This window comes from Micromys minutus (genome assembly GCF_963924665.1).
Source record: "Micromys minutus genome assembly, chromosome: 1".
Classification (NCBI taxonomy): Eukaryota; Metazoa; Chordata; class Mammalia; order Rodentia; family Muridae; genus Micromys; species Micromys minutus.
The window spans coordinates 155,813,139-155,837,060 of record NC_137969.1 but is presented as its reverse complement, the minus strand read 5'-3'; the positions used below and the strand labels follow the sequence as shown (position 1 = coordinate 155,837,060).

Below are 23,922 nucleotides of genomic sequence, written 5' to 3'. Positions count from 1 at the left end.
AAGATTAAGAACTTAAACGTGTTTAACATAGCATGCCTTTCTGGGTAGCACAATGAAATCTCATGCCATCCGATTCTGTCTCACTTGAGATGTGAGTCTCTTCTTAGTCCAACATATCACGTGAACACTGCCTGTGTGGCCTCCTGATGATCAGATGTGCAGTTTAGATACTTCGGTCCTTGTGTTCTTGCTAACCTCTCCACAGCAGCCTAATGCCAGAGCAGGATGCCTGTCCTTCATCTCATTTGATCTTATCACGAACAGGCTGTGTCATCTCACATCACCACATGGAAGCCACGTGCAGGCAGCGGATCTTTTGATGAAGATTACACAGACATACTATTTCTTACACCATGTTTTTATTTATTTATTTATTTTTATTTTAAATTACCTTTTCCCACTTTAATTAGATACTCTTTTACATTTAAAATGTTATCCCCTTCCCCCACCTCGATCTCTTCCCCCCTCCCCCTACACTTGTCTCCACGAAGGTGCACTCGCTCCTAATCACCCTCTCCACCATTGCCTTGGCATTCCCCTACATTGGGAAAATGTACCCTCCTTGGACCAAAGGCCTCTTCTCACAGTGGTGCCAGACACTGCTATCTTCAGATACATGTGCAACTGAAGCCATAGTTCTCTGAATATGTGCTCAATAGTTGGTGTTTTAGTCCATGGGAGTTTTGGAAGGTTTGGTTGGTTGACAATGTTGTTCTTCCCATGAGGTTGCAACCTTTTCCAGCTCCTTCAATTCTTTCTTTATCACTTTCATTGGGGTCCCTGTGTTCAGTCTGATGGTTAGCTGCAAACATGCTCAGCTGTATCTGTATGACTCTGGCAGAGGCCCTGAAGAGGCATCCATATCTGGTTCCTTCATGGCATCAGCAATAGTGCTTGGGTTTGGTGACTGCATATGGGGTGGATCCCCTTTCCCTCTATTTGACCTTGTATTACCTCCTGTGAGAGTTTTGTTCTCCCTTCTAAGAAGGACTGAGGCATCCCCATTTTGGCCTTCCTTCTTTTTGAGCTTCTTAATGTCTATGAATTGTTTTTTGGTTATTCAGCGCTTTCTGGGGGCTAGTATCTGCTTATCAGTGAATGCATACCATATGTGTTCTTTTGTGACTGGGTTACCTCACTCAGTATAATAGTCTCTAGTTCTATCCATTTACCTAGGAATTTCAAGAAGTCATTGTATCCATTGTGTAAATGTACCACACTTTCTGTATCCATTCATCTGTTGAAGGGCATCTGGGTTCTTCCCAGCTTCTGGCTATTATAAAAAAGGCTGCTATGAACATGGTGGAGCATGTGTCCTTGTTATATGTTGGAGAATCTTTTTGGGGTATATGCCTAGGAGTAGAACAGCTGGGTCTTCAGGTGGTACTATGTCCAATTTTCTGAGGAACCACTAGACTGATTTCCAGAGTGGTTGTACCAGCTTACAACTTTCTCCACATCTGAGCTTTTGATCTTAGCCATTCTGACTGGTGTGAGGTGGAATCTCAGGGTTGTTTGATTTGCATTTCCCTGACGACTAAGGATGTTGAGCATTTCTTTAGGTGCTTCTTGGCCATTTGGTATTCCACAGTTGAAAATTCTTTGTTTAGCTCTGTCCCAGATTTTTAAAAAATTGGATTGATTGATTTTCTGGAGTCTAATTTCTTGAGTTCTTTGTATATATTGGATATTATCCCTCTATCAGATGTGGGATTGGTAAAGATTCTTTCCCAATCTGTTGGCTGCTGTTTTGTCTTCCTGACAGTGTCCTTAGCCTTACAGAAACTTTGCAATCTCATGGGGTTCCATTTGTCAATTCTTGATCTTAGAGCATAAGCCATTGGTGTTCTGTTCAGGAAATTTTCCCCTGTGCCTATGTGTTCTAAGCTCTTCCCCACTTTCTTTTCTAATAGTTTCAGTGTACCTGATTTTATGTGGAGGTCTTTGATTCACTTGCACTTGAGCTCTATACAAGGAGATAAGAAAGGATCAATTTGCATTCTTCTGCATGCTAACTGCCAGTTGAACCAACACCATTTTTGAATAGTTTCTAGCTTCTTTGTCAAAGATCAAGTGACCAGAGGTGTGGGGGTTCATTTCTGTATCTTCAATTCCGTTCCACTGTTCTACCTGCCTATCTCTGTACCAATACCATATGGTTTTTATCACAATTGTTTTGTAATATGGCTTGAGGTCAGGGATGGTGATTCTCCCGGAAGTTCTTTTATTGTTGAGAATAGATTTCACTATCATAGATTTTTTTGTTATTCCAGATGAATTTTCAGATTGCTTTTTTTTTTAACTCTATGAAGAATTGATTTGGAATTTTGATGGAGATTGCATTGAATCTGCAAATTGCTTTTGACAAGATGGCCATTTTTACAATGTCGATCCTTCTAATCCATGAGCATGGGAGATCTTTCCATCTTCTGAGAGCTTCTTTAATTTCCTTTTTCAGAGATTTGAAGTTCTTGTCATACAGATCTTTTGCTTGCTTAGTTTTGGTCACACCAAGGTATTTTATATTATTTGTGACTATTGTGAGGGGTGTCTTTTACCTAATTTATTTCTCAGCCTGTTTATCCTTTGAGTAGAGGAAGGATAGTGATTTGTTTGAGTTAATTTTATATCCAGCTACTTCACTGAAGCTGTTTATCACATGTAAAAGTTCTCTGGTAGAATTTTTGGGGTCACTTAAGTATACTATCATATCATCTGCAAATCGTGATATTTTAACTCTTCCTTTCCAATTTGTATCACTTTGACTTCTTTTTGTTGTCTAATTGCTCTGGTCAGGACTTTCAGTACTATATTCAATAGGTAGGAAGAGTGGGCAGCCTTGTCTAATCCCTGATTTTAGTGGAATTGCTTCGTGTTTCTCTCCATTTCATTTGATGTTGGCTACCAGTCTGCTGTATATTGCTTTTATTATGTTTAGGTATGGGCCTTGGATTCCTAATCTTTCCAAAACTTTTTACATGAAGGGGTGCTGAATTTGTCAAATGTTTTCTCAGCATCTAGTGAGATGATCATGTAGATTTTTTCTTTGAGTTTGCTTTTATGGTGGATTACGTTGATGGACTTCATTATATGGAACCATCCCTGCATCCCTGGGATGAAGCCTACTCAATCATGGTGAATGTCTGTCTTGATGTGTTCTTGGATTCAGTTTGCAAGAATTTTATTGAGTATTTTTGCATTGATGTTTATGAGGGAAATTGGTCTGAAGTTCTCTTTCTTTGTAGCATCTTTGTGTGGTTTAGGTATGAGTGTAACTGTGGCTTTGAAGAATGAGTTGGGTAGTGTTCCTTCTGTTTTTATTTTGTGGAATAGTTTGGAAAGCATTGGTATTGGGTATTCTATGAAAGTCTGATAGAATTCTGCACTGAACCAATCTGGGCCTGGGCTTTTTTGTTTTTTTTTTTTTTTTTTTTTTTTTTGGTTGGGAGGCTTTTGATGACTTATTCTATTTCTTTAGGTGTATGGGACTGTTTAGATGGTTTATCTGATCCTGATTTAACTTTGGTATCTGGCATCTCTCTAGAAAATTTTCCATTTTCTCTAGACTTTTCCAGTTTTGTTGAGTATAGGCTTTTGTAGTAGGATCTGATGACTTCTTCAATTTCCTCCAGTTTCTGTTGTTATGTCTCCCCTTTCATTTCTGATTTTGCTAATTTGCATAGTCTCTTTGCACCCTCTAGTTAGTCTGGCTAAGGATTTATCAATCTTGTTGATTTTCTCAAAGAACCAGATCCTGGTTTTGTTGATTCTTTGTATAGTTCTTTTTGTTTCTACTTGGTTGATTTCTGCTCTGAGTTTGATTATTTCCTGCCATCTACTCCTCTTGGGTGTATCTGCTTCTTTTTGTTCTAGAGTTTTCAGCTGTGCTGTCAAGCTGCTAGTGTATGCTCTCTCCAGTTTCTTTTTGGAGGCACCCAGTGCTATGAGGTTTCCTCTTAGTACTGTTTTCATTGCATCCCATAAAGTTTGGGTATGTTGTGCTTTCATTTTTGTTAAATTCTAAAAAATTCTTAATTTCTTTATTTCTTCCTAGACCATGTTATCATTGATTAGAACATTGTTCAGTTTCCATGTGTATGTGGGCTTTTTGTTGTTTTTATTATTTAAAGACCAGCCTTAGTCCATGGTGATCTGATAGGATGCATGGGAGTATTTTGATTCTCTTATATCTGTTGAGGCCTATTTTGTGACTGACTATATGGTCAGTTTTGGAGAAGGTACTGTGAAAGTTAAATTTTGTTTTAGGATGAAATGTTCTGCAGATGTCTGTTAATTCCAATTGGTTCATAATGTCTGCTAGTTTCACTGTGTCTCTGTTTAGTTTCTGTTTCCATGATCTCTCCATTGATGAAGTCTCCCACTATTATTGTGTGTGCAATATTTGCTTTGAGCTTTAGTAGGGTTTCTTTTATGAATGTGGGTGCCCTTGTATTTGGAGCATAGATGTTCAGGATTGAGAATTTGTCTTGATAGATTTTTCCTGTGATGAATAAAAAGTGTCCTTTCTTGTCTTTTTTGATAAATTTTGGTTGAAAATCTATTTTATTAGATATTAGGATGTCTACTCCAGCTTGTTTCCTGGGACCATTTGCTTAAAAGATTTTTCCCAGCCCTTTACTCTGAGGTAGTGTCTGTCTTTGTCTCTGAGATGAGTTTCCTGTATGCAGCAAAATGTTGGATCCTGTTTATGTATCCAGTCTGATAGTCTATGTCTTTTTATTGGGAAATTGAGTCCATTGATGTTAAGAGATATTCAGAAATAGTGATTGTTGTTTCCTGATATTTTTGTTGTTAGAGGTAGAATTATTTTATTTTCTTTTATATATCTTTTTTTGGTTTTCTTGCATGATTTTTTTCCCCTTGGGTGTAGTTTCCCTCCTTGTGTTGGATTTTTTTCTCATCTATTATCCTTTATAGATCTGGATTTGTGGACAGATATTGTGTAAATTTGGTTTTGTCCTGGAATATCTTGGTTTTTCCAACTATGGTAATTCAGTTTTGCTGGATATAGTAACCTGGGTTGGCATTTGTGTTCTTTTAGGGTCTATATGACATCTGTCCAGGATTTTCTAGCTTTCAGAGTCTCTGTTGAGAAGTCTGGTGTAATTCTGATTGGCCTGCCTTTATATGTTACTTGTCCTTTTTTCCTTACTGCTTTTAGTATTCTTTCTTTGTTTTGAACATTCAGTGTTTTGACTATTATGTGTCAGGACTTGTTTCTTTTCTGGTCCAATCTATTTGGAGTTCTGTAGGCTTCTTGTATGTTCATTATCATCTCATTCTTAAGGGTAGGGAAGTTTTCTTCTATGCTTTTGATGAAGATATTTACTGTGCCCTTTTTGGGAGTATTCGCTCTCTTCTACACCTATTATCCTTAGGTTTTTGTCTTCTCATTGTGTCCTGGATATCTTGGATGTTTTGGGTTAGTAGCTTTTTGATTTTTGCATTTTCTCTGACTGTTGTATCAAGAACATGTTTTTTAAGTTGTCTTCTGCTCCTGAGATTCTCTCTTCCATCTCTTGTAGTCTGTTGGTGATGCTAGCATCTATGACTCCTGATTTCTTTCTTAGGTTTTCTATCTCCAGGGTTGTCTCTTTTTGTGATTTCTTTATTGTTTCTATTTCCATTTTCAATTCTTTCACCTGTTTGGTTGTGCTTTCCTGTAGTTCTTTGAGTGATTTTTGTTCTTCCTCTTTAAGGGCTTCTATTTGTTTATGTGTGTTCTCTTGATTCACCTGTAATTGTTTAAGGGAGTTATTCATGTACTTCTCGAAGATCTCCATCATCATGAAGTATGATTTTAAGTCTAAATCTTGTTTTCTGGTGTGTTTGGCAATCCACTACTTGCTATGGTGTGAGAACTGGATTCTGATGTTGCCAGGTTGTTTTGGTTTCCATTGCTTGGGTTCTTGTGCTTTCCTCTTGCCATCTTGTTATCTGTGATTATAGGTGATCTTGTTGTCTCTGACTGAAGCTTGTCTTTCCTGTGGGTCTGAGGGACTGTGGGCCCAGGAAGGAGATTTCTTAAGGGTGTTTGACTTTTTGTGGGCAGGTGGTGCATTCTGATGGCAGTGACTCTTTTTGGTCTTCGTGGGCTCAGGTGGGAGAGCACTTGTGTGGCTGTTCTGGGAGCTCAGCCATCTGTGGGCATGTCCTGAGTCCTAATGGCAGTCACCTGACCCTCCCTTTACACGACCCTGTTTTATTATTACCAATGTAAATTTCTTACAGTCTCTAATTTGTAAACTAGACTTTATCATGGGGCTAAATATACAAGAATAAAACATTGTACAGAGAGATCAGAAGTCTCAAATGTATTTCTCTATGGATAAGGAAGAACCACTGTATAAATCAAAGACATATTCTAACAGATTCTAACATAGCCCACAAAATATATTAGAGTCTGTCCTACATACCCAAGAGATGCCTGGTCTTTCTAAATATTGACCTTAATTTAAAAGAAAAACCCAGTGGAGATATTTTTACATGTTCAACAGTTGTAGATTATGACCCCTCAAGTTAAATGTAGTTATTGTTTTACTTTGCTTGTTTTGAGACAGGGTCTCACTATGTAGCCCATGTTGACTTTGAACTCACAGAGATCTGTTTCCACACCCAGCTGTAGTTACTGTTTTTAAAGGTAAATGTTTTAACTATGGTAAAGCCTCATGGTAGAACTAAGTACATTGGCTTTTGAGGTTTGATTGTGGCTTAAAGAGCAGACAAAATTGAACACTAATGACAAGAATTAATTACTGGATGTCATTTGCTTAGTAAATAATCTATAAATATGACTCATCAAGCTTGGTTTTGTACCTGTTTACATTTACTTCGCAGAAGTGTAACAGAAGTGGCAGGTGAGTTCTTGACTGTTTTGAGACACACACACCTGGCTCCCTGAAGGGAGAAGGGAACACCGAGGTAGGACACAGACCACCTTTGGAAGCATCTACGGTGCTTCACATGTATTGATGGAGCATGTCACAAATGATCCAGGAGGGGAACACAATCAGAAGGAAGTGTGTTAATTTGGAGCAGGGGTGCATTGAGGCTGGTAGGTCAGGGGAAACAATGTGGTGCTGAAACAGTCTGTTTGAGGTGTTGGCTCTCAGATGTGAGGCACATACCTTCATTATTGACAATTATGGAGGCTGTTCCTGTAGCTGCATCTCTGGTCTGATATGTAAACTCTACAAGAAAAAGAAAGCCACAATTGAGTAATAAATACAGTTTGGCATGGAGAATTTATTTTAACAATTTTATGTGACTCTAATTCTTGGAAAAACTTTTTAACCTTTAACCATCTGGAATGAGTTTAAAAAGTAAGTAATTAGTGCTAATTTATACCCATCACCTATACAGTGAGGAAACGGGCATCAGTGGCACCTTTTCTTTGCATTAGTAACAGCCCATCAAACTACCCACACACTTTACTCCTTAGAATTATTCAGAGTTGTATACATATGCATTTTTTAGTAAAACATATTTCTTTTCTTCACTGTAAAAAATGACAGACGAGATAAAAAACAAAAGGTTAAACATATAAAATGAACTTGCTTGATTTTCTTCATGTTCATCCAGAACTTCGTTCCATCCAGAACTGCAGTCTGGCATGGGAGCAGATGTTGATCAGCCAGACATCCTCTGTCAGCCGCAGAGAGCCTCAGGCTGCAGGCAGAGGCCCTGAGTTCCAGTCCTGGCTCCAGCTCCAGCTGGCTGTGTGCCCTTGGGAAAGCCTCTGACCCTTTGCTTTCTGCTTCTGTGTCTATGTTCTCAGCCTTGGCAGCCTTGGCCTCAGCTGTACCATCCAGTGACTTTTCTTAAAACACTTTTTATGAACATAGCACCTGTGTTTTTCTTGTCATCTGCCTCTTAGCCATTAAGTGAAGACTTGTGACCTCCTGTGATTTCATTCTCGTCTGGAGGAATGTCCACGAGGAAAGGAGACAAAGCAGTCAGTGCTCATGGCCTTTCTCCCACCAGAGGCGGAGCTACCAGTTATACTCAGCTTTCAGTTTCCCTGAGCTCATGGCCTCTCTCCCACCAGGGGCGGAGCTACCAGTTATACTCAGCTTTCAGTTTCCCTGATAACAGGATCACAGAGGAAAGCTATGAGCAATAAAGCTGCTGTGGTAGCACATGTCTCTAATCTTAGCACTCAGCAGGTTACGGCAGGAGGACTGCTTTGAGTTTTGAGACCAGCACAGGCTACATAGTGACTACCAGGTCAGTCAAGGCTATATATTTAGACCCTTTCTCAAAAAAGTAAAAACAAAACAATATAAAACCCATAAAGAAAGTTCAAAACATTAATTTTAAAAAGATGGAATGTTACCTGTAGAAATATGATTTTGTTTTAAGTTTTCTATGTAATCATTGCCAAAGGAATCATTGCCAACCTGTATCAAAGAAATGATGAGCATTAGATCTTTTACATTTAGTAAAATGTTACAATGTAGTTTTTAGAGTATTTAGCATTTTAAAAGGGCATATACACATGGTACTTCATAAGACTAACTAATTAATCTTCTTAACGTAAGATGTTAGCCTATATTTCAGTCCAAAGGATGGTTTTGCTCTGCAACCATGTTTCACTTACAGCCCACCTAAAGCATGAAACATGTATGTATGTGTACCCCTTCAAGACTGGTGCCTAAGGGGAGCAGAAGAGGCTTCAGATCTCTTGGAACAGAGGTTGCAAATGGTTGTCTGCCTTGTGGGTGTTGGGAATTGACCTTGAGCCCTCTGAGAGAGTGGCCGGTGCTCTTCCCGCAGAGCCTTCACTCCAGCCCAGTATCAGTGTTTTGAAGGCAGAGCCGCACATGAGTGGCACCCACTGCACAGGCAACGCTGTGTGGTTTTAAGTCACTCTTTCCCAACTCTTCACCTTTAAATCATGTGTGCATTCACTACTCATTCCTATTTCTAAACTTCTAAAAAGGTTAAGATTTCATGCTAATGTGAATGCAAAGCCCACAGGCCTCAATCTTATACAAAGAACTATAGGCAACTATTAAGAATGGGAAAAATAGTCTTCCCCAGGGAAGAGCACACTAATTTACCAATTCTTCAATACCATATCGTCGGGCTTGAAAACATATATACATGAACAGTATACACACTGAGCAGGTTGTATTTATGAATCCAGGAACACACACACACACATATATGTATGTACGAACAATGAAAAAAGGTCATGAACTTTAAAGAGGTGTTTATGGGAAGATACAGAGTGAGGAAAGGGAATATAATTATATTATCATCTCAACAAACTGATGAAATAGTTTAAATAAGCTTGAGATCTGTGCATAGTGGAACACGCTGAGGAAGCAGGAGGAAGCCAAAGTCAAGGACTGCCCAGGCTACTCCGGAACCCTCGGCTCCCTTCGCCCTCCTGCCTTGGAAGCACACACTTCTTAATCCTTTCTGTTTGTTTCTGCACTTAAACTGATGTTCTTGGAAATTGTTAAGAAGTCACAGTAGAACCTTTGAAAAGGTTTTGACTACTTCCTGCTACTGAGCACAGGGAATGACACAGATGAGACCTTACAGAGGATAATGGACCCAATGAAGGCTATTACAGAGGACTATCGCTTCGGTTTCCCAGTCACATGCTGGCCATCAAACTGACAAGAGAAATTTAAATGTAAGCATCTTGGCCAGGAGGCAGTGGTGCATATGGGAGTCAGGGAACTTGGAGTCTTCCTTCAGTTCTGCCATTATCAAGCTAATTAAAATTCTTTGCATTTTGCCTCAAATTGTTCCATCTGAGCCAGGCTGGAGGGTGGAACTGGTGAGTTCTCTCTGGCAGACAGGAAACAATGGTTCTCTAACATCTCCCAGGAGCATTAAACATCGACACTGGTCACACACACTCCCAGCTAAAGCACATTCCCCAGGCAGGTGGGACTGTGTGGAGAAGGGAGTCCAGTGTGTGTCCACTGGGAGACGGCTGGGAGAGAGTGGGGAAGCTGTGTGTGTCTAAGAGATGGAAATGAGAGCTAACAATGAGCTTGCAGTCCTGGGCATGCTCTGTAGATCAGCTATGAGGAGAGGGGGAAGCATGGGCTGTGAAGTCCATTAGGGCTGCCAGGCTGCACCCAACTGGGGTGAAGACACAGTGGAGCAACAGAGATGTCCTTGCTTTGTTTGCTGAGCCCTGCTCAGAAGGGCTGCAGGATTGTTCCACTGTTCCACTAGGGTTTTTTTTTTTTTAGTTGTTGTTTATTTTGTTTTTGTTTTTGCTTCTATCTTTCTAAAATTCACATTTGGCCAAAATAATTAGATTTCATTTTTTGAGTTGTGAGTAGAGTCATTTTGAACTTGATCTCATCATCACTTGATCACTTGACTCTGGCAGGACATGTGTGTACATATGTTCCTGTCTGTTTCCCTGCCTTCACTCCTGAGAAGGTGGGTGAAAGGACAAGATGACAGGGTACCAATGAAAGGAAAAGTCACTGAAAGGAAAAGTCCCGGGGCACCAATGTTGTGAAAAGATGACATCCCGGGTTTCAGCACCAATGTTAGGGAAAGGATGAAGAGAGTGGGGGGCATATGGCCCATGGAGAGGCCTGGGGGCAAGGGAGATGCCTCTGGGGGGCCCATCCTCCCACCCCAGGGACCAGCCATAGGACAGTATAGTACAGAATAGAGTTTATTCAGGTCATGGGAGAGTTAAGAGGGTGGTAGAGGCGGGGGAGGGGGGGTAGAGGAGTAGAGGTAGGTCATGAGCATGTGGAGAGAGAGGGGGGAAGGGAAGGGGAAGAAGAGGGATAGGGCAGAGAGCAAGGCTGCAAGAGAGCAAGAGCAAGAGAGAGAGGAGGGGTCAAGCAGCTCCTTTTATAGTGTCAGGTCACTGGGGCGGAGCATACCTGGCCTGAGGGGTGGGATTTATAGAATTCCAACAGTGGGAGTTCATTCTCTCTCCACCTACTTACACTGTACCTTGTTTTCAAGCACCAACCACATCTACCTTCTCTCTTTTGGCTTTCATTAACCCTTTCATTTCCAGAACGCCTACACAGCATTCCTGATTGCTACCATAACCCAGGGCCATCTTACACTGTTTGCAACTCTGTAATTGTCCATTGAGGCTTCCTACGACTTGGAGAGACTAGCCTGAAATCTATCAGCCCTTCCCACAGCCCTGCACACAGAAGGTGTCCAATTGGTATCACATCATCTTAGTCATGCTGACCTTTATTTCCTTGAGCCTGTCTTATTCCTGAAGCATGCAGCTATGTTGTAGCTGCAGACAAGGCTTTGCTTATAACAGTTCTCTTGTTTTGCAGGAACTATTATTGAAATTGCACATAATCCGAAGCAGTTCTATCTGCATGAGCCTGTTCCAGCTGAGAGGTGGGTAAAGGGCAGCTCCGTAAGGATTACACCAGGGCAATTCACAGGACCCAATGCTCTTGCATAGGAGGGTCTTCTGGTTACGAAGGTATTCTCTGACACTGCTGTTCAAGCTCTTATAGGAAGCCGTCCGCCCTTACTGCTTTCCTTGTTTATCCACAGTGTGGATTAAGAATTTGTAAAATACAAAAACAATGCAATCAAAACAGAAAGAGGTACAAAGCCTCGTTCATTGTGGCTGTAAGTCTACCACCATACTGCTATGAATCATTGTTTACTTCTGCTTTGTGAGTCACAGGGTCCTAATCGACTGGGTCCTTTGTCACTGGACTTCCTGTCTGACTTTTCTCAAGGGAACCAGGTGCTATCTGCATTAGAGGTGAGACAGTTTTACCTATGTAGGAAACAAAATCATGATAATTCCTCAGATTACCCTAGTGTGCTGGTTCCTGGTTTGGTCACTGAGATCCAGGTCTGCTGTGGTTTCTGTTCATCTGCACAGAGAGCAGCTTGTGGGCTCATACCTGGGCCCTACACCTTGGGCTCTTTAACATGGTTCTTAGCTGCCATGTTTGATGTTTCTTCTTTTGTGTGGACATATGTGTCTGTGAGGGCATACACATGATGTGTGTTCATGTATGTATATGTCTGGGTGCAGGAATGTGAAGGTCAGAGGTTAGCTTCAGGCTTTGTCCCTTAGGGACACTGTCCATGATAGTAAGAGACAGTTTCTTACTGGCCTGAAACTCTCCAATTTGGCTAGGCTGGCTAATGAACCATACTCCTCCTGCCTTGGCCTCTCTAGTGCTGGAATTACATATATAAACCAGACTGCCCTTAAAAAAAACACAAACAAACCACAGGTTCTATTTATTGAGGTCAGATACTCGTGCCTGCCACACTGCACCATCTCTAGTTTCCTGATACTTTTGAGACAGGGACTCAGTAGGCAGGCTAGGGAGGGCAGCTTCACACTGGTGGTGGTTCTGTGCTAGCCTCCAGAGTGCTGGGATTACAGGCAGTTGCCAGGGTTTGATGTTTAGAAAGACCTTCTTCCTCATAAACATTCCTGTTTAATGGCATACAAGTGGGGAAAGCATTTACACGTGTCTGGAGAAGTCTATGAGAGAGGACCTGCCTTGGGATGAAGACCTTCATTTTCAAAACACCGCATGGCTGGACATTAGCCCAGACAGGTGACTCAGATGAATACCAAGTCTACCTCTCAGCCACACAGAGTGCTCCACTGTCTGTCACTGTACAGACACTAATGGAACCCCGCTTACTGCTTTTGTCACAATTACCTTAAAAATAACTCCTTCATGGTTCTGCCCGTGTTCCCAATCTTCCCCGCCACAGCCTGGTATCTAGTGTGTTGTAGCGCAGTAGAACATAAGTCAGCATCGCGTAGAGTGACAGGGGATCCTCTACCAGTTTCTCTTTACTCCATCTGTTCATTCTTATCTTGATTAATGTAATGATTTGGGTTTTGACTTGGAACTTGTCATCTTTTAAAAAACTGCTAAAAAACAAGTGTGGCTAATGTGTCTGACAAGCACTTACTGCAAGTTGTGTGTGTCGGTCACACCTGCAGCTCAGCTTTAGACAGGTGAAGGCAGGAGGAATTAAGGGCTTTCTTTACCACACAGCAAGGTCAAGGCCAGTGTGGGCTACACAGGGCTGTGAAACCCTGTCTCACACAACCAAAAACAAACACAACACACGATAACACAGCTCAAGACCACACAATGGAAGCTGTAATGACAATGATAACTTTTGTATAGAAGTCTACTATTGTCTCTTTAAGAACTCTAAGAGGCACATACCTATAATCCCAGCAGTCAGGAGATCAAGGCAGGAGTATTATGACTTGGAAGCTAATAGGGGCTACAAAGAGAAACCCTTTATTAATCAATAAATAAGAGAGGTTTCCAGCTAGAGGTGAAGTTTAGAGGCAGAAGGCATTCTTAGCATTTGTGAGACTCTGTTCCTTCCCCAACATCAAAATAAGAAAATAAAACAAAGAGACTAGGAATATCACACTATTTTCTTTATTTAATGTTTTCAATAGATCCCTGCCTTAGGGTCCCAAGGCTTAAAAGCAAATTTATTCTGGGTAGTTTGCTTGAAATTAGTTTTTTTAATGTTTTTCTGTGCAAAGACTTGGACTAAATTGTGTGGAGCAAACACGGATGACTAAAAGAGTTCAGAAGAGACTCTGGAAGCAGGAGGTGCAGGCAGGAGCCATTCATCCCACTGAGCAGTCAAGCTGACAGCCCCTCCTTTCAACTGCCCTCAGGACTGGAGCACAGACCCTCCCTGTTCCCCTGTCTATCCTGTGATTTCAAGTCTCACTCCCCAGTTTAGTTCTACAACTCAGATGTTTCTAGTTTGTTTTTCTATCTTTGCCTTCCATTCTATAGACCTAAAATAAAGACAACTGAAAAATCTTAAGAGTAGGATAAGAACCTGGGCCCATGGAATCATGACTTCTGTGGCTGCAGGATTACAGGGAGGGTGTCCCATTGTTTTCTCTACTCCCAGGCCCAAGGACCTCCCCTCAGCCCAGGACAGCCACTCCAGATACCTAGCTTCCCAAACTAATTCTACATCCAGCTTCTTCCAGCCAGGAAAGTCTGTCTATCTTCTTCCCAGTGTCTGAGCCCCTTTTCGAGTGTCACTGTTTTGTCATTACCTAGATTGTATCTCCAATCAAGGGTGGGATCAGTCAGGTGTAAAGCTTTTGTCAGTGCCCTCTCCCGGTGCCGTGCCATTGTTTCTAGGGTATAATTATGTCCTGATTAGCTGTATTGCTATTTTAAATTCCTAAGGACCAATCTTAATGACAGAGTCATTCTTATTTTGAATTTTGTTTTTCCTGTGATGTTTCTGACCAAATAGCCATGAGAATGCTATGTTGGTCAGAGATGAGAAACACAGGTACAGTTCATTAGCACATCCCTTAGAGGCTCCAGTGAGACGGAGGTGCAGTGAGGATGCAGAAATGACACTTCTGCAGATTGTTTTTGTAACATCTACATAGTTCACAAGACACAGCTTTTCCAAGTTTTTTTTAAAAAATCTCTTTTCTTATCATCTACTGGGCAGATTTAAACTCTACGTTCCTTGTACTTTAACTCACCTAAGTTTACCTTCTTCATGTTACCACCTTCAGGTGACATGAAATATATGCAATTGGAAACTTTGACAGCCAAATACAATTACTTGCAAATTATTTCAGTAGGATTACTGACACTACAGACCCTTTCTCTACACAACTGAAGACAGAAGTATGCCAAGGATCCTTTATGTGTGGCCGTTATAACCTAGACCCAGCTAGCCCTCATACAGCAGTGGCGATGAGAGGCGTAGTGATGAGTAGCTGTCCTAGAGGTGCTATGCTGCCAAGGCCTCTGAGTGCAGGGTGACTCAGGCCTCTGAGTGCAGGGTGACTCGGGCCTCTGAATACAGGATGACTCAGGCTGTTTAGAAGCTGGACTGTAGACCCCCAGGGAGCAGGTTAATTCCTCTTCTGTTCCATACTCTGGCTGTGACCTCACTGGATTCAGGAAGTGCAGCATCAAGTTACTTGAGGACTGCTGCTTCCTAGAGGATTCTTCGATGGAGAAACTCAGACAAAGCATAAGGAAGCCTAATCACTCTTATTTAGAATTTTTACAAACAAACCTTCAAAAGAATTAAAAACAGGTGCTCAGAGAGGTGCATGTGGATACATAGTCACAGGCCACTCAGAAACAGAAAGGTGGGCACAGTCTAGGAGTCTAGCAATGCACTCACTGATGGATAGGTAGCCATTAAAAAAGATGGAATATTGATGCATGCTATGAATGGGGAATCTTAAAAACAGTGAAAGGAGCCATAAATAAAAGTCATATATCACATAGCCAATTTATATGGACTATCTGGAGTAGATAGGTTCGTGGAGACAGAATGTGGATTGGTGGATACAGGAATTAGGAAGAAATTGCTTAAATAAACAATTTTATTTAAGAGGTTTTCCTTTGGACTGATGGTACTTCGTAACTGACTAGATGCAGCAGATGCAAAACACTGCAGATCACTAAATGTCACTAAACTTTAATATTTCTTTAGACAGGGCCTCACTATGTAGCTGACGCTGGCCTTGAACCTGACCCTTCAGCATCATGAACAGGTGGTACCACAGGCGCCCACCGCCATTCCCAGTGAAGTGTTCATTATATAATTGTGAAGGAAAACAGAAACAATGGCCTGAGCCAGCCTGTGCCCTGGGCCCTTCCCCGGTGTTATATGGCTTACCTTGCAGACTATGGCCGCCTTTGCTCCAAGCCGGGCAGCTTGGACACACTGGTTGGCTCCTTTTCCTCCAAAGCCAATAAAAAAGTTATGTCCATGGATAGTTTCTCCAGTTTTTGGCAAGCGAGAAGTAAGACTATTATGAAGTAAAGAGAAGAAAACAAAGCATGTTGGTAATTGCAATCAGTACACATTCTTGTGACCAGGAAGGTTCTCTACTAGGGCTCTGACTCCTCTGAGAAAAGCAGTGAGGTGCCAAAACACCTTCCCTCTCAGCCCATCTCCTCCGGAGGACTCTCCAGTGCTAGCTGCAGTGTGAATGACAGCTGCTGTCTCTACTCCACGGTTACTCACAGGACAGTCCCCTGGCCCACACCAGAGCTTTACTCACAGTGGACCTCAGCAGGCAGGCAGAAGTCAAGTGTATGGGCTTCTCTGCCAGCTTTTATGTACATGAGTACACTGTAGCTGTCTTCAGACACACCAGAAGAGGGCATCAGATCCCACTACAGATGGTTGTGAGCCACCATGTGGTTGCTAGGATTTGAACTCAGGACCTCTGGAAGAGCAGTCAGTGCTCTTAACCACTGAGCCACCTCTCCAGCTCCTTCTCTGCCAGTTTAACAAGAAGCCAGAGGTGTATCATGATTGCAGTGAGTGTCAAGTGTTGGGACTTAAAAGAGGAGAGGAAAGCAGGGATTTCTGGTACTAAAACAACTCTTTCCTTGAGGTGGGGCAGGAGCAGCCTCTGTCCTGCATACTGTGTTGTTTATGCATGATGTCAAAAAGAGCATATATTTAAAACAACGGAGTGCTAAGTGCTAAGCTTAGGCTTATGTTTCATTATGGAACATATCAAGCATATAAAGCAGACCTCCCTTGTCCTATCCACTCATCTCTCCGGTTCAGTTATCATCTCCCAGCTCATCTTGTTCCCATTTCCTTTGTTATCTCAAGAAGCTAAGCATGATTTCACCACAGTGCTCTGGCTAATGGTGACAGTATTATCCAGGGGTAACATCACATGAGATTTGCTACAGGTAAAGGTTCTCATGACTTTAAAAGGCAAGATCTGAGGAAACATTTCTGGAGCCCAGAAAGAAGTGACTGACTTCCAAATGGTAGGGGGCCAAGGATGGCAGGTGGGGTCAGAGTGAATCAACTCTCCATGGGAACGAAAGGCCAATAGGTACACAATGGAGACTGGACGAGAACCAATCTGCTGTAAGAGACTACAGGTTCGTGTGCGTTAGTAGGCCATGATATATCTGGAGCCTATTGCATTAGGAGAGTAACAGAACGATGCAGTCCCTGCAGGTCACTAACAGCTTGTTCGCAGTGGGCTGACATGAACTAATGCCAGAATGCACATTTGTTTCGGTAAAGGCTGAGACAAACCCATGAGCCTCTCTATGCTTCTAAAACTGTCAATAATCAGACGACACGACTCCACTCCCCAGCACTGCGCTGTCAAATATGCTTGAGATTCAAGAGACTCATCAATAACATGGAAACGTCCCACTCCTCCTCTCTTCTATGCTATTTTTATCTAGGATCCTACATGCATTTATAGTACTGATGAAAAAATATACATCTAAAAGGTTCACTTCTGAAAAAGGTACTCAATCAAGAGAAAAATGGTTTTAATGTAATGTTATTATCCTGTCATTTAATTTAGCAATGACAGTGATGATGAGATTTTGATTTGCATCAGAAATCTTAAACATTTTAGGGTTCTGTTATGAGCAGCAGTGGTGAGTAATCCATGTGATGGAGTAGCGAAGTGAATTCTTGGCTTATTTATTCTGTTACCACGACTCCTCTAAAATCTTAAATAGCAGAATATCTAACATGGCTAAGACAGGTACAGTAACTTCATTAGCAAGATGATGACTTGGAGAAAACTAGGGCCTCTGTTGTGTTTATCTGGGTCACAAGTGTCCTTTTTACTGTCAGCAGTGGGAACTGCCAGGTGTACTGCCAGGCTCCTATGGGATGTGTATGTGCAGAGGGTGAGGGTGAAACTGGCAGCATGTTTGTGCGTTTGATGTAGGAGCAGATATGGCTAGGACATAGTCATTTCTTTGAAAAAAATGTTGTTTGTGTGTATATTCATGTTTTACCTCAGGTATGTCTGTGCCTTACGTGCATGCAGTGCCCATGAAGGCCAGAAGAGGACATCACATCTCCTGAGACTGGAGTTACAGACAGTTGTGAGCTGTCCTGTGGGTGGTGGAGACTGAACCCCGATCCTTTGAAAGAGCAACAGTGTTCTTAACCACTGAGCCATCTTTCCTGCCCCATTAGAGTCATTTCTAAACAAGTAATATTATCATGAACCAGTGGATATTAGAAGTGTGGAATTAATTCAGCAATCATTGAAAGGCTTCAAATCTTTGGCTTTTTAGCATTGTATTTTTTCTTCTTTATCTTTTCTCTTCCCTCAGTCCTTTCTTTCTCCAGCTGTTCACTTTCCTTGTACAGGGACAAGGATCGAGTCTGCTGTGTTCTCCACTACACACATGTCAGTCACACAACAGACTGGAGCTCTTGTCTCCTCTGTATAGTATCCATTTTTGCTTCTGAACTGGGGGTTCAGAAGAGGGCAACACACAGGAAATGAGCTCATGACTGGCACCCATAGAGAAGGGTGGGGAAGGATTGGACAGAAGGCCTTCCACGTGCTAGGCAAGTGGTTCTCAACCTTCCTAAAGTTGCAACCCTTTAATATAGTTCCTCATGTTATGGTGACCCCATACAATAGAATTATTTTGTTGCTACTTCATAAGTGCAATTTTGCTGCTGTTATGAATCATAATGTAAATATCTGATATTTCTGGTAGTCTTGGGTAGCTTCTACAGATAGGTTATTTAAAGTCCAAAGGGGTCATGATTGATAAATGCTGACTTAGAAACTGATTTACAAAGTACGTGTGACTGTGAGGATGTGTTCTCTGACTGAAAGGCCTAACATCTACTGTGGTCTTTGAGATAGCATCAAGGTCAGTGGGCCATAAAATGCATGTAATGTCCCCTCACCCCTGATGATGGGCTCTATTAATTGGGGGCTATAGACAACATCGGCCTTTGAGGAGAAGAGACTGGGATAAATAAATAAATAAATAAATAAATAAATAAATAAATAAATAAATAAAAAGAGACTGGGGGAGGTCTGCCTCCAGAAAGCAAAGGGGTTATCCAGTTGTTAACAAAATCTGGGTGGAAAACATGTATTTTCTCCTTTGAGAAGTGGGCCCAGTGTGTTTAACATTCCTTGTTCCCTAGTGCTCCGTGGGCATAAGGATCTTTGTGTCCCCAACACTCCTTTATAGTGCTCACCAGAGGATGTGTCCTCAATCCTGTGTTGTGCTTTCTCCTCTGTAATCCAGGATAAGATAGTTTGCTGAGCATTTGAGTATTTCTTAAAGAAATAAATTTAAAGCAAGTAGAGGGGAAACTGGGACATTAGTTATAAGTAGAAATATTCCTCAGTTGTAAATTCTTCTTTACTCTGAAGTAGGTTTTCCTAATCCATCAGAAAGTTATGCTAAGTTTAAGAAAGTATCCACACACAACATTATCGCCTGGACACAGGATGTCTCTGTGACTTTTCTTCTTGTTGTGACAAGCAATGTAGGGGAGACGTGGAGGCAGGAGTTTGAGATCGATTCTCACATATGGGCAGATGTGCTCACATACTGAAGCAAAGGAAGGGGACCTGTGGCACATACTGCCTTTTTGTTTTATTCAGTCTAGGATCCAAACCCAAGAAATGGTGTAGCCTAAATTTAGGTTGGGTCTACTTCCTTCTGTTAATCCTCCCTGGGAACACCCTCACACCCGCACCCAAAGGTTCACTGTACTAATAATGCCCTATGTTTCTCTTAATCCGGCCAAATTGACAACGAAGATTAACTGTCACAGCACCATTACATGGATTCTCTTTAATGCCAACATAAGGCTTAGTTAGAAGCCAAAGACAGACAAATTAAGATGCTCAGTGTGGGGGTGGTGAGAATGTGTGTGGGGAGAATACCAAGAAAGAGAGAAACAAGGTTGCTACCATTTAAGTTAAAATAGTATAAATTTTGATTGAAAGAGAAAAATCTCAATAGACAAAAACACACACAAGACATATTTAAAACCTAGAACACATTCATAGCTTTCGAAATGTTGCATTTTTGAATTGGATAGAAAGGAATGCTGTCCCTGAGAGGCAGCATGGTAACAGTACGGTGTTGGAAGCAGGAGGCCTGACCCACTTACTGATTTCATTATCTTGACAGCTCTCCCCTCTTTGAACCAGCTTCTTCTCTTGCAAAACAGTTTAATAATACTTGTCAACTCCTGAAATGCCAGGGTTTTGTGCTCACAGTGAATTCACTGACAGGTGTTACCAGAACAACTTATCAATTGCTTTGAACTTCTTGACAATGAGGTGGTTGTTACAGGGTCTCAAGAGATTATTTGAACCAAAGGAAGGATGACCTGGTGATTGGAAGATGACAAGTTCTTCAACCAAGGAAGTCACACTAATACCTGTTTCGGCAAAGATCAAGAAACATGTTGCTTCTCTGCTTTTGCACTGACCCTTTCTGCAAGCTTTTGTAACAGTATAAGCTTCTATGATAAGAGATTGTACATTAGTTACTACCTAATTAAAATTCATACTAATTATTCCTGCTGCCTGTATTTTCAGCCATCTCTCTCCTCCTCTGCATTTGTGTATGTCACATTTAAAGGTTAAGTGTAATTTCAAAATCAAGTTGTCACTCACAACTTAGAGGGCGCTATGGTAAGAGAAACAGGCTGGGATGGATGAGAAACACCCTGTGATCTCACTTGTTTGTGGAAGCTGAGAGCTGAATTCATAGGCGTAGAAAGGAAGTCACCAGAGGCCGGAGGGAGAGGTGGGACTGGTTGGTAACCACAACTGGATAGGAGGATGTGGTAGTTTGAATATGCTTGGCTCATAAAGAGTGGTATTGGCAGGAGGTGTGGCCTTGTTGGAGGAAGTGTGTCACTGTGGGGCTGGGCTTTGAGATCCCTCTAGCTGCCTACAGTCAAGATCAAGATGTAGAACTCTCAGCTTCTCCAATGCCATTTCTGCCTGGATGCTGTCAAGCTTCCCACCATGATGATAATGGACTGAACCTCTGAACCTGTATACCAGCACCAATTAAATGTTGCCCCTTCTGAGTATGACCCTTCCCTTGGTCATGGTATCTGTTCACAGCAGTGAAACCCTAGAACAGAGTACTAACTGCCTGTGTTTACCCATAATACGATGATGACAGTGAAAAGTAATGCATTGTATACCCTAATAGATGTACCCTGATAACCACAAGATATACACATGTACTGAAACATTATGCTGTAATGCATATATATATGTATGTATATATATATGTCAATAATTTAACAGTTAAATTAGTAACATGTATTTCTCTGTGTAAAAAGATCTTAACCTATAATTAAAATTGCATTCTGCTGGGCATGTGGCACAGGCCTTTCATCCCAGCACTCAGGAGGCAGAGGCAGGGCATTTCTCTGTTTGAGGTCAGCCTGATTTACATAGTGAGTTCCAGGACAGCTGGGGTTACCTAGGGAAGACACTGTCTTAAAACAAAACAAAATACATTTTTTCTAACTAAACTTGTAGACATATACATGATTATTAAAAGACATAAAATATTAATTAAGCATTAAGTGGCTAACTGCTTTTGACATGGTTTGTCTAACCCTTATCTTTCCAAGATAAGAGTCATTTTGCTTTAAGATGTAGCTGTCCCAAGTTTAGAACAGATGGTACTCCAAGCTGTGGTGTTGGTCTTCTAGTGTCACGTGCTCGACCTTAACTGATTTAATTGGTTCTATGTGGGGAAGCTGGGTGGTCAGAAAGGCAGAACAGACAAGTTCTCACAGTTGCTGTGTGTTCTTCCAGTCACCATTTGACAAACTTTTATTTCATTCTCGGATCTCTGATCACATTCTACCTCCTCCTGTCTTAACCCTGTCCAGTTAAAAATCACATTAAGTACTATTCATTCTGACAATAAACACTAAAGTTCCGGATCAGAAGTCTTCTTTTTGTTTTTAAGATGGAGCCTTACTATGTAGTCCTGTCTGACCTGAAAGTCACTACATTCATCAGGCTGGTCTTGAACTTGCAGCAATCCTCCCATCTCTGTTTCCCGAGTGCTGTCTGGAATTATAGGTGTGTGTTCTGATGATAAACTCTGTGGGGCGCCGCCCACACATTCCCACGCATTCGCCATTACAAGATGGCGCTGATATCCGGCTAGAGTTAGCAGTAAACAAGCCATGTGCGCACAGGCTGGGTAACTTTTCCGCTTCATGACTTCCGCCTATTCCGTGGCGTCATAGGGCCTGGTGAGTTTCAACCAATCAGGGGGCTCCGCGTCCAAGGCAAGGACTGATCCCTTTATAAGGGGGCGGGCTGGAAAACTCAGAGATATTATTGGGCACGGTAGCCCTTTCTTACTCATAGGAAACAAATAAGATTGTTTTCTTAATGACTTATTTATTTATTTTTTAATTTTGTGTATGTGTGTTTGCCTACATGAGGACAGGTCCTCACCGCCATAAAAACTTATATTGCCCTAAAGTGCTACAGGTGGTTGTGAGCTGCCTAAGGTAGGATCTGGGCACTGAACTCAGGCCATCTGTAAGAGCAGCAGTCTCTGTTAACCACTGAGCCATCTCCAGAACAAGTTCTAAGACACCCCTGCCTGTACTGGATGCTTGCAACCATGGACAGAATGAGACCCAAGTCATATATACTATGCTTTTCCTATAGTGAATACCTATAACAAAGTTTGATTTGTAAATTAGGCACAGGAAGAGACTAACAATCAACAATGCCAACATGGAAAAAAAATCATAAGATTCTGCAATGAAATTGCCATCACCACCATTGTTCCCCTTTGGTGTTCAAAGGTTAATTGAACACGAGCACTTTATCTAATGGTAGTCAGTTTGCTCAACAGAATGACACTAAATGATCAATGGCCACATGACACACAGATAATGAACACAGTGGTCCAAGGAATCATTTCTTTGATGTTTCATACAAATCCTCACCATGTAGCTCAAGGTCTGGCTTCCAACTTACTGTGTGGTTTGGCCTGCCTAGAGCTTGTGACCTTCCCAGCTCTGTTTACTGAGTGCCGGGATTATGCCATGTGCTACCATATCTGACCTCTGATTCTTAAATATGAAGGACATAGAAGTCTACGTCAATAGTTTGCTTCTCATGTACTTGAAGGTTTCATTTCATGAACTGAAAAGGTGGCTCAGTGGGGTAAGAGCTTGTTCTGCAAGCATGAGGACTCGAGACTTGAGTTCAAATCCTTAGCACTCACCCACACACAAATCATTTTGCCTGTGCCCGTGATCCCAGCATTGTGTCATGGGGGCAGACAGGCAGATCCTGAGGGCTCACTGGTCAGCCCATTTCACTAAAAACATGAATTCAGTGAAAGGCCCTATCTGAAGGCAAAATGATGCCAAGTAGTAGATGTCTCATCTGGCCTTTGAGTGCCCACAGCTAAGCACATAACCCGAACACTGTGGGTATCTGGACTCTGAATGCCAATGCACAGTCTCATACACTTGAACATACATGTACATCCACCACACCCCACCCTGCCCCACCTCATACACCACAACCTCTCAAGTTTCATCTCATTGCCTGTTTCTGACAAGAAGTTGGAACTAAGCATTTGTGTTCATATGCCATATATATTTTTCTCTGACTTTTTTAAATTGTAATGGGTTTTCACGGAGTTTCATTAGAATGTGCTTTTATACTATTTATCCTGTTTAATCTCTCAATTAAAATTTCAGGTTTTCATAAAAGTTGGAAAAATTTTAGCTATCATTTCTTCAAATACTTCAAATACTTTCTGCATCTCTCTCACTCTAATCACACTTTAGACTGTTGTCTCCCGGGCACAAGAGGCTCTGTGCCTTTCCCTGTCCCTTTGATGCTGAGCATATTTATGACTCATTTAAACATCTGTATTGATTCCAATATTTCTGTATTGTTGTCTTCTGATTGCCCTTTTTGTTCTCTCTTGTTTATGGATCACATTTACTTGATTCTTCAAAAGTCTAATGACTTTTGATTATATGCTAAGTTTTGCAGATATCACAGTTTAATTTTTTTGTTTCTCCAAAGAGCATTTGACAGTTTTGCAGTTAAATGAATTGTGGATTAGC

General features: G+C 41.6%; 1 protein-coding gene across 2 annotated transcripts in view; it reads right to left on the bottom strand.

Moving 5' to 3' along the window:
- Positions 1-23,922, bottom strand: part of RBKS (ribokinase) — a gene marked incomplete at its 5' end in the record, with an annotated part of 82,708 nt that overhangs the window by 44,853 nt on the left and 13,933 nt on the right. For both annotated transcript variants that reach the window (XM_080923336.1, XM_080923337.1), the window contains 3 exons: positions 7,149-7,211; positions 8,357-8,420; positions 15,682-15,814. In XM_080923336.1, coding sequence (XP_080779462.1) covers positions 7,149-7,211; positions 8,357-8,420; positions 15,682-15,814 — 260 coding nt within the window. The remainder of the gene's footprint in view (positions 1-7,148; positions 7,212-8,356; positions 8,421-15,681; positions 15,815-23,922) is intronic.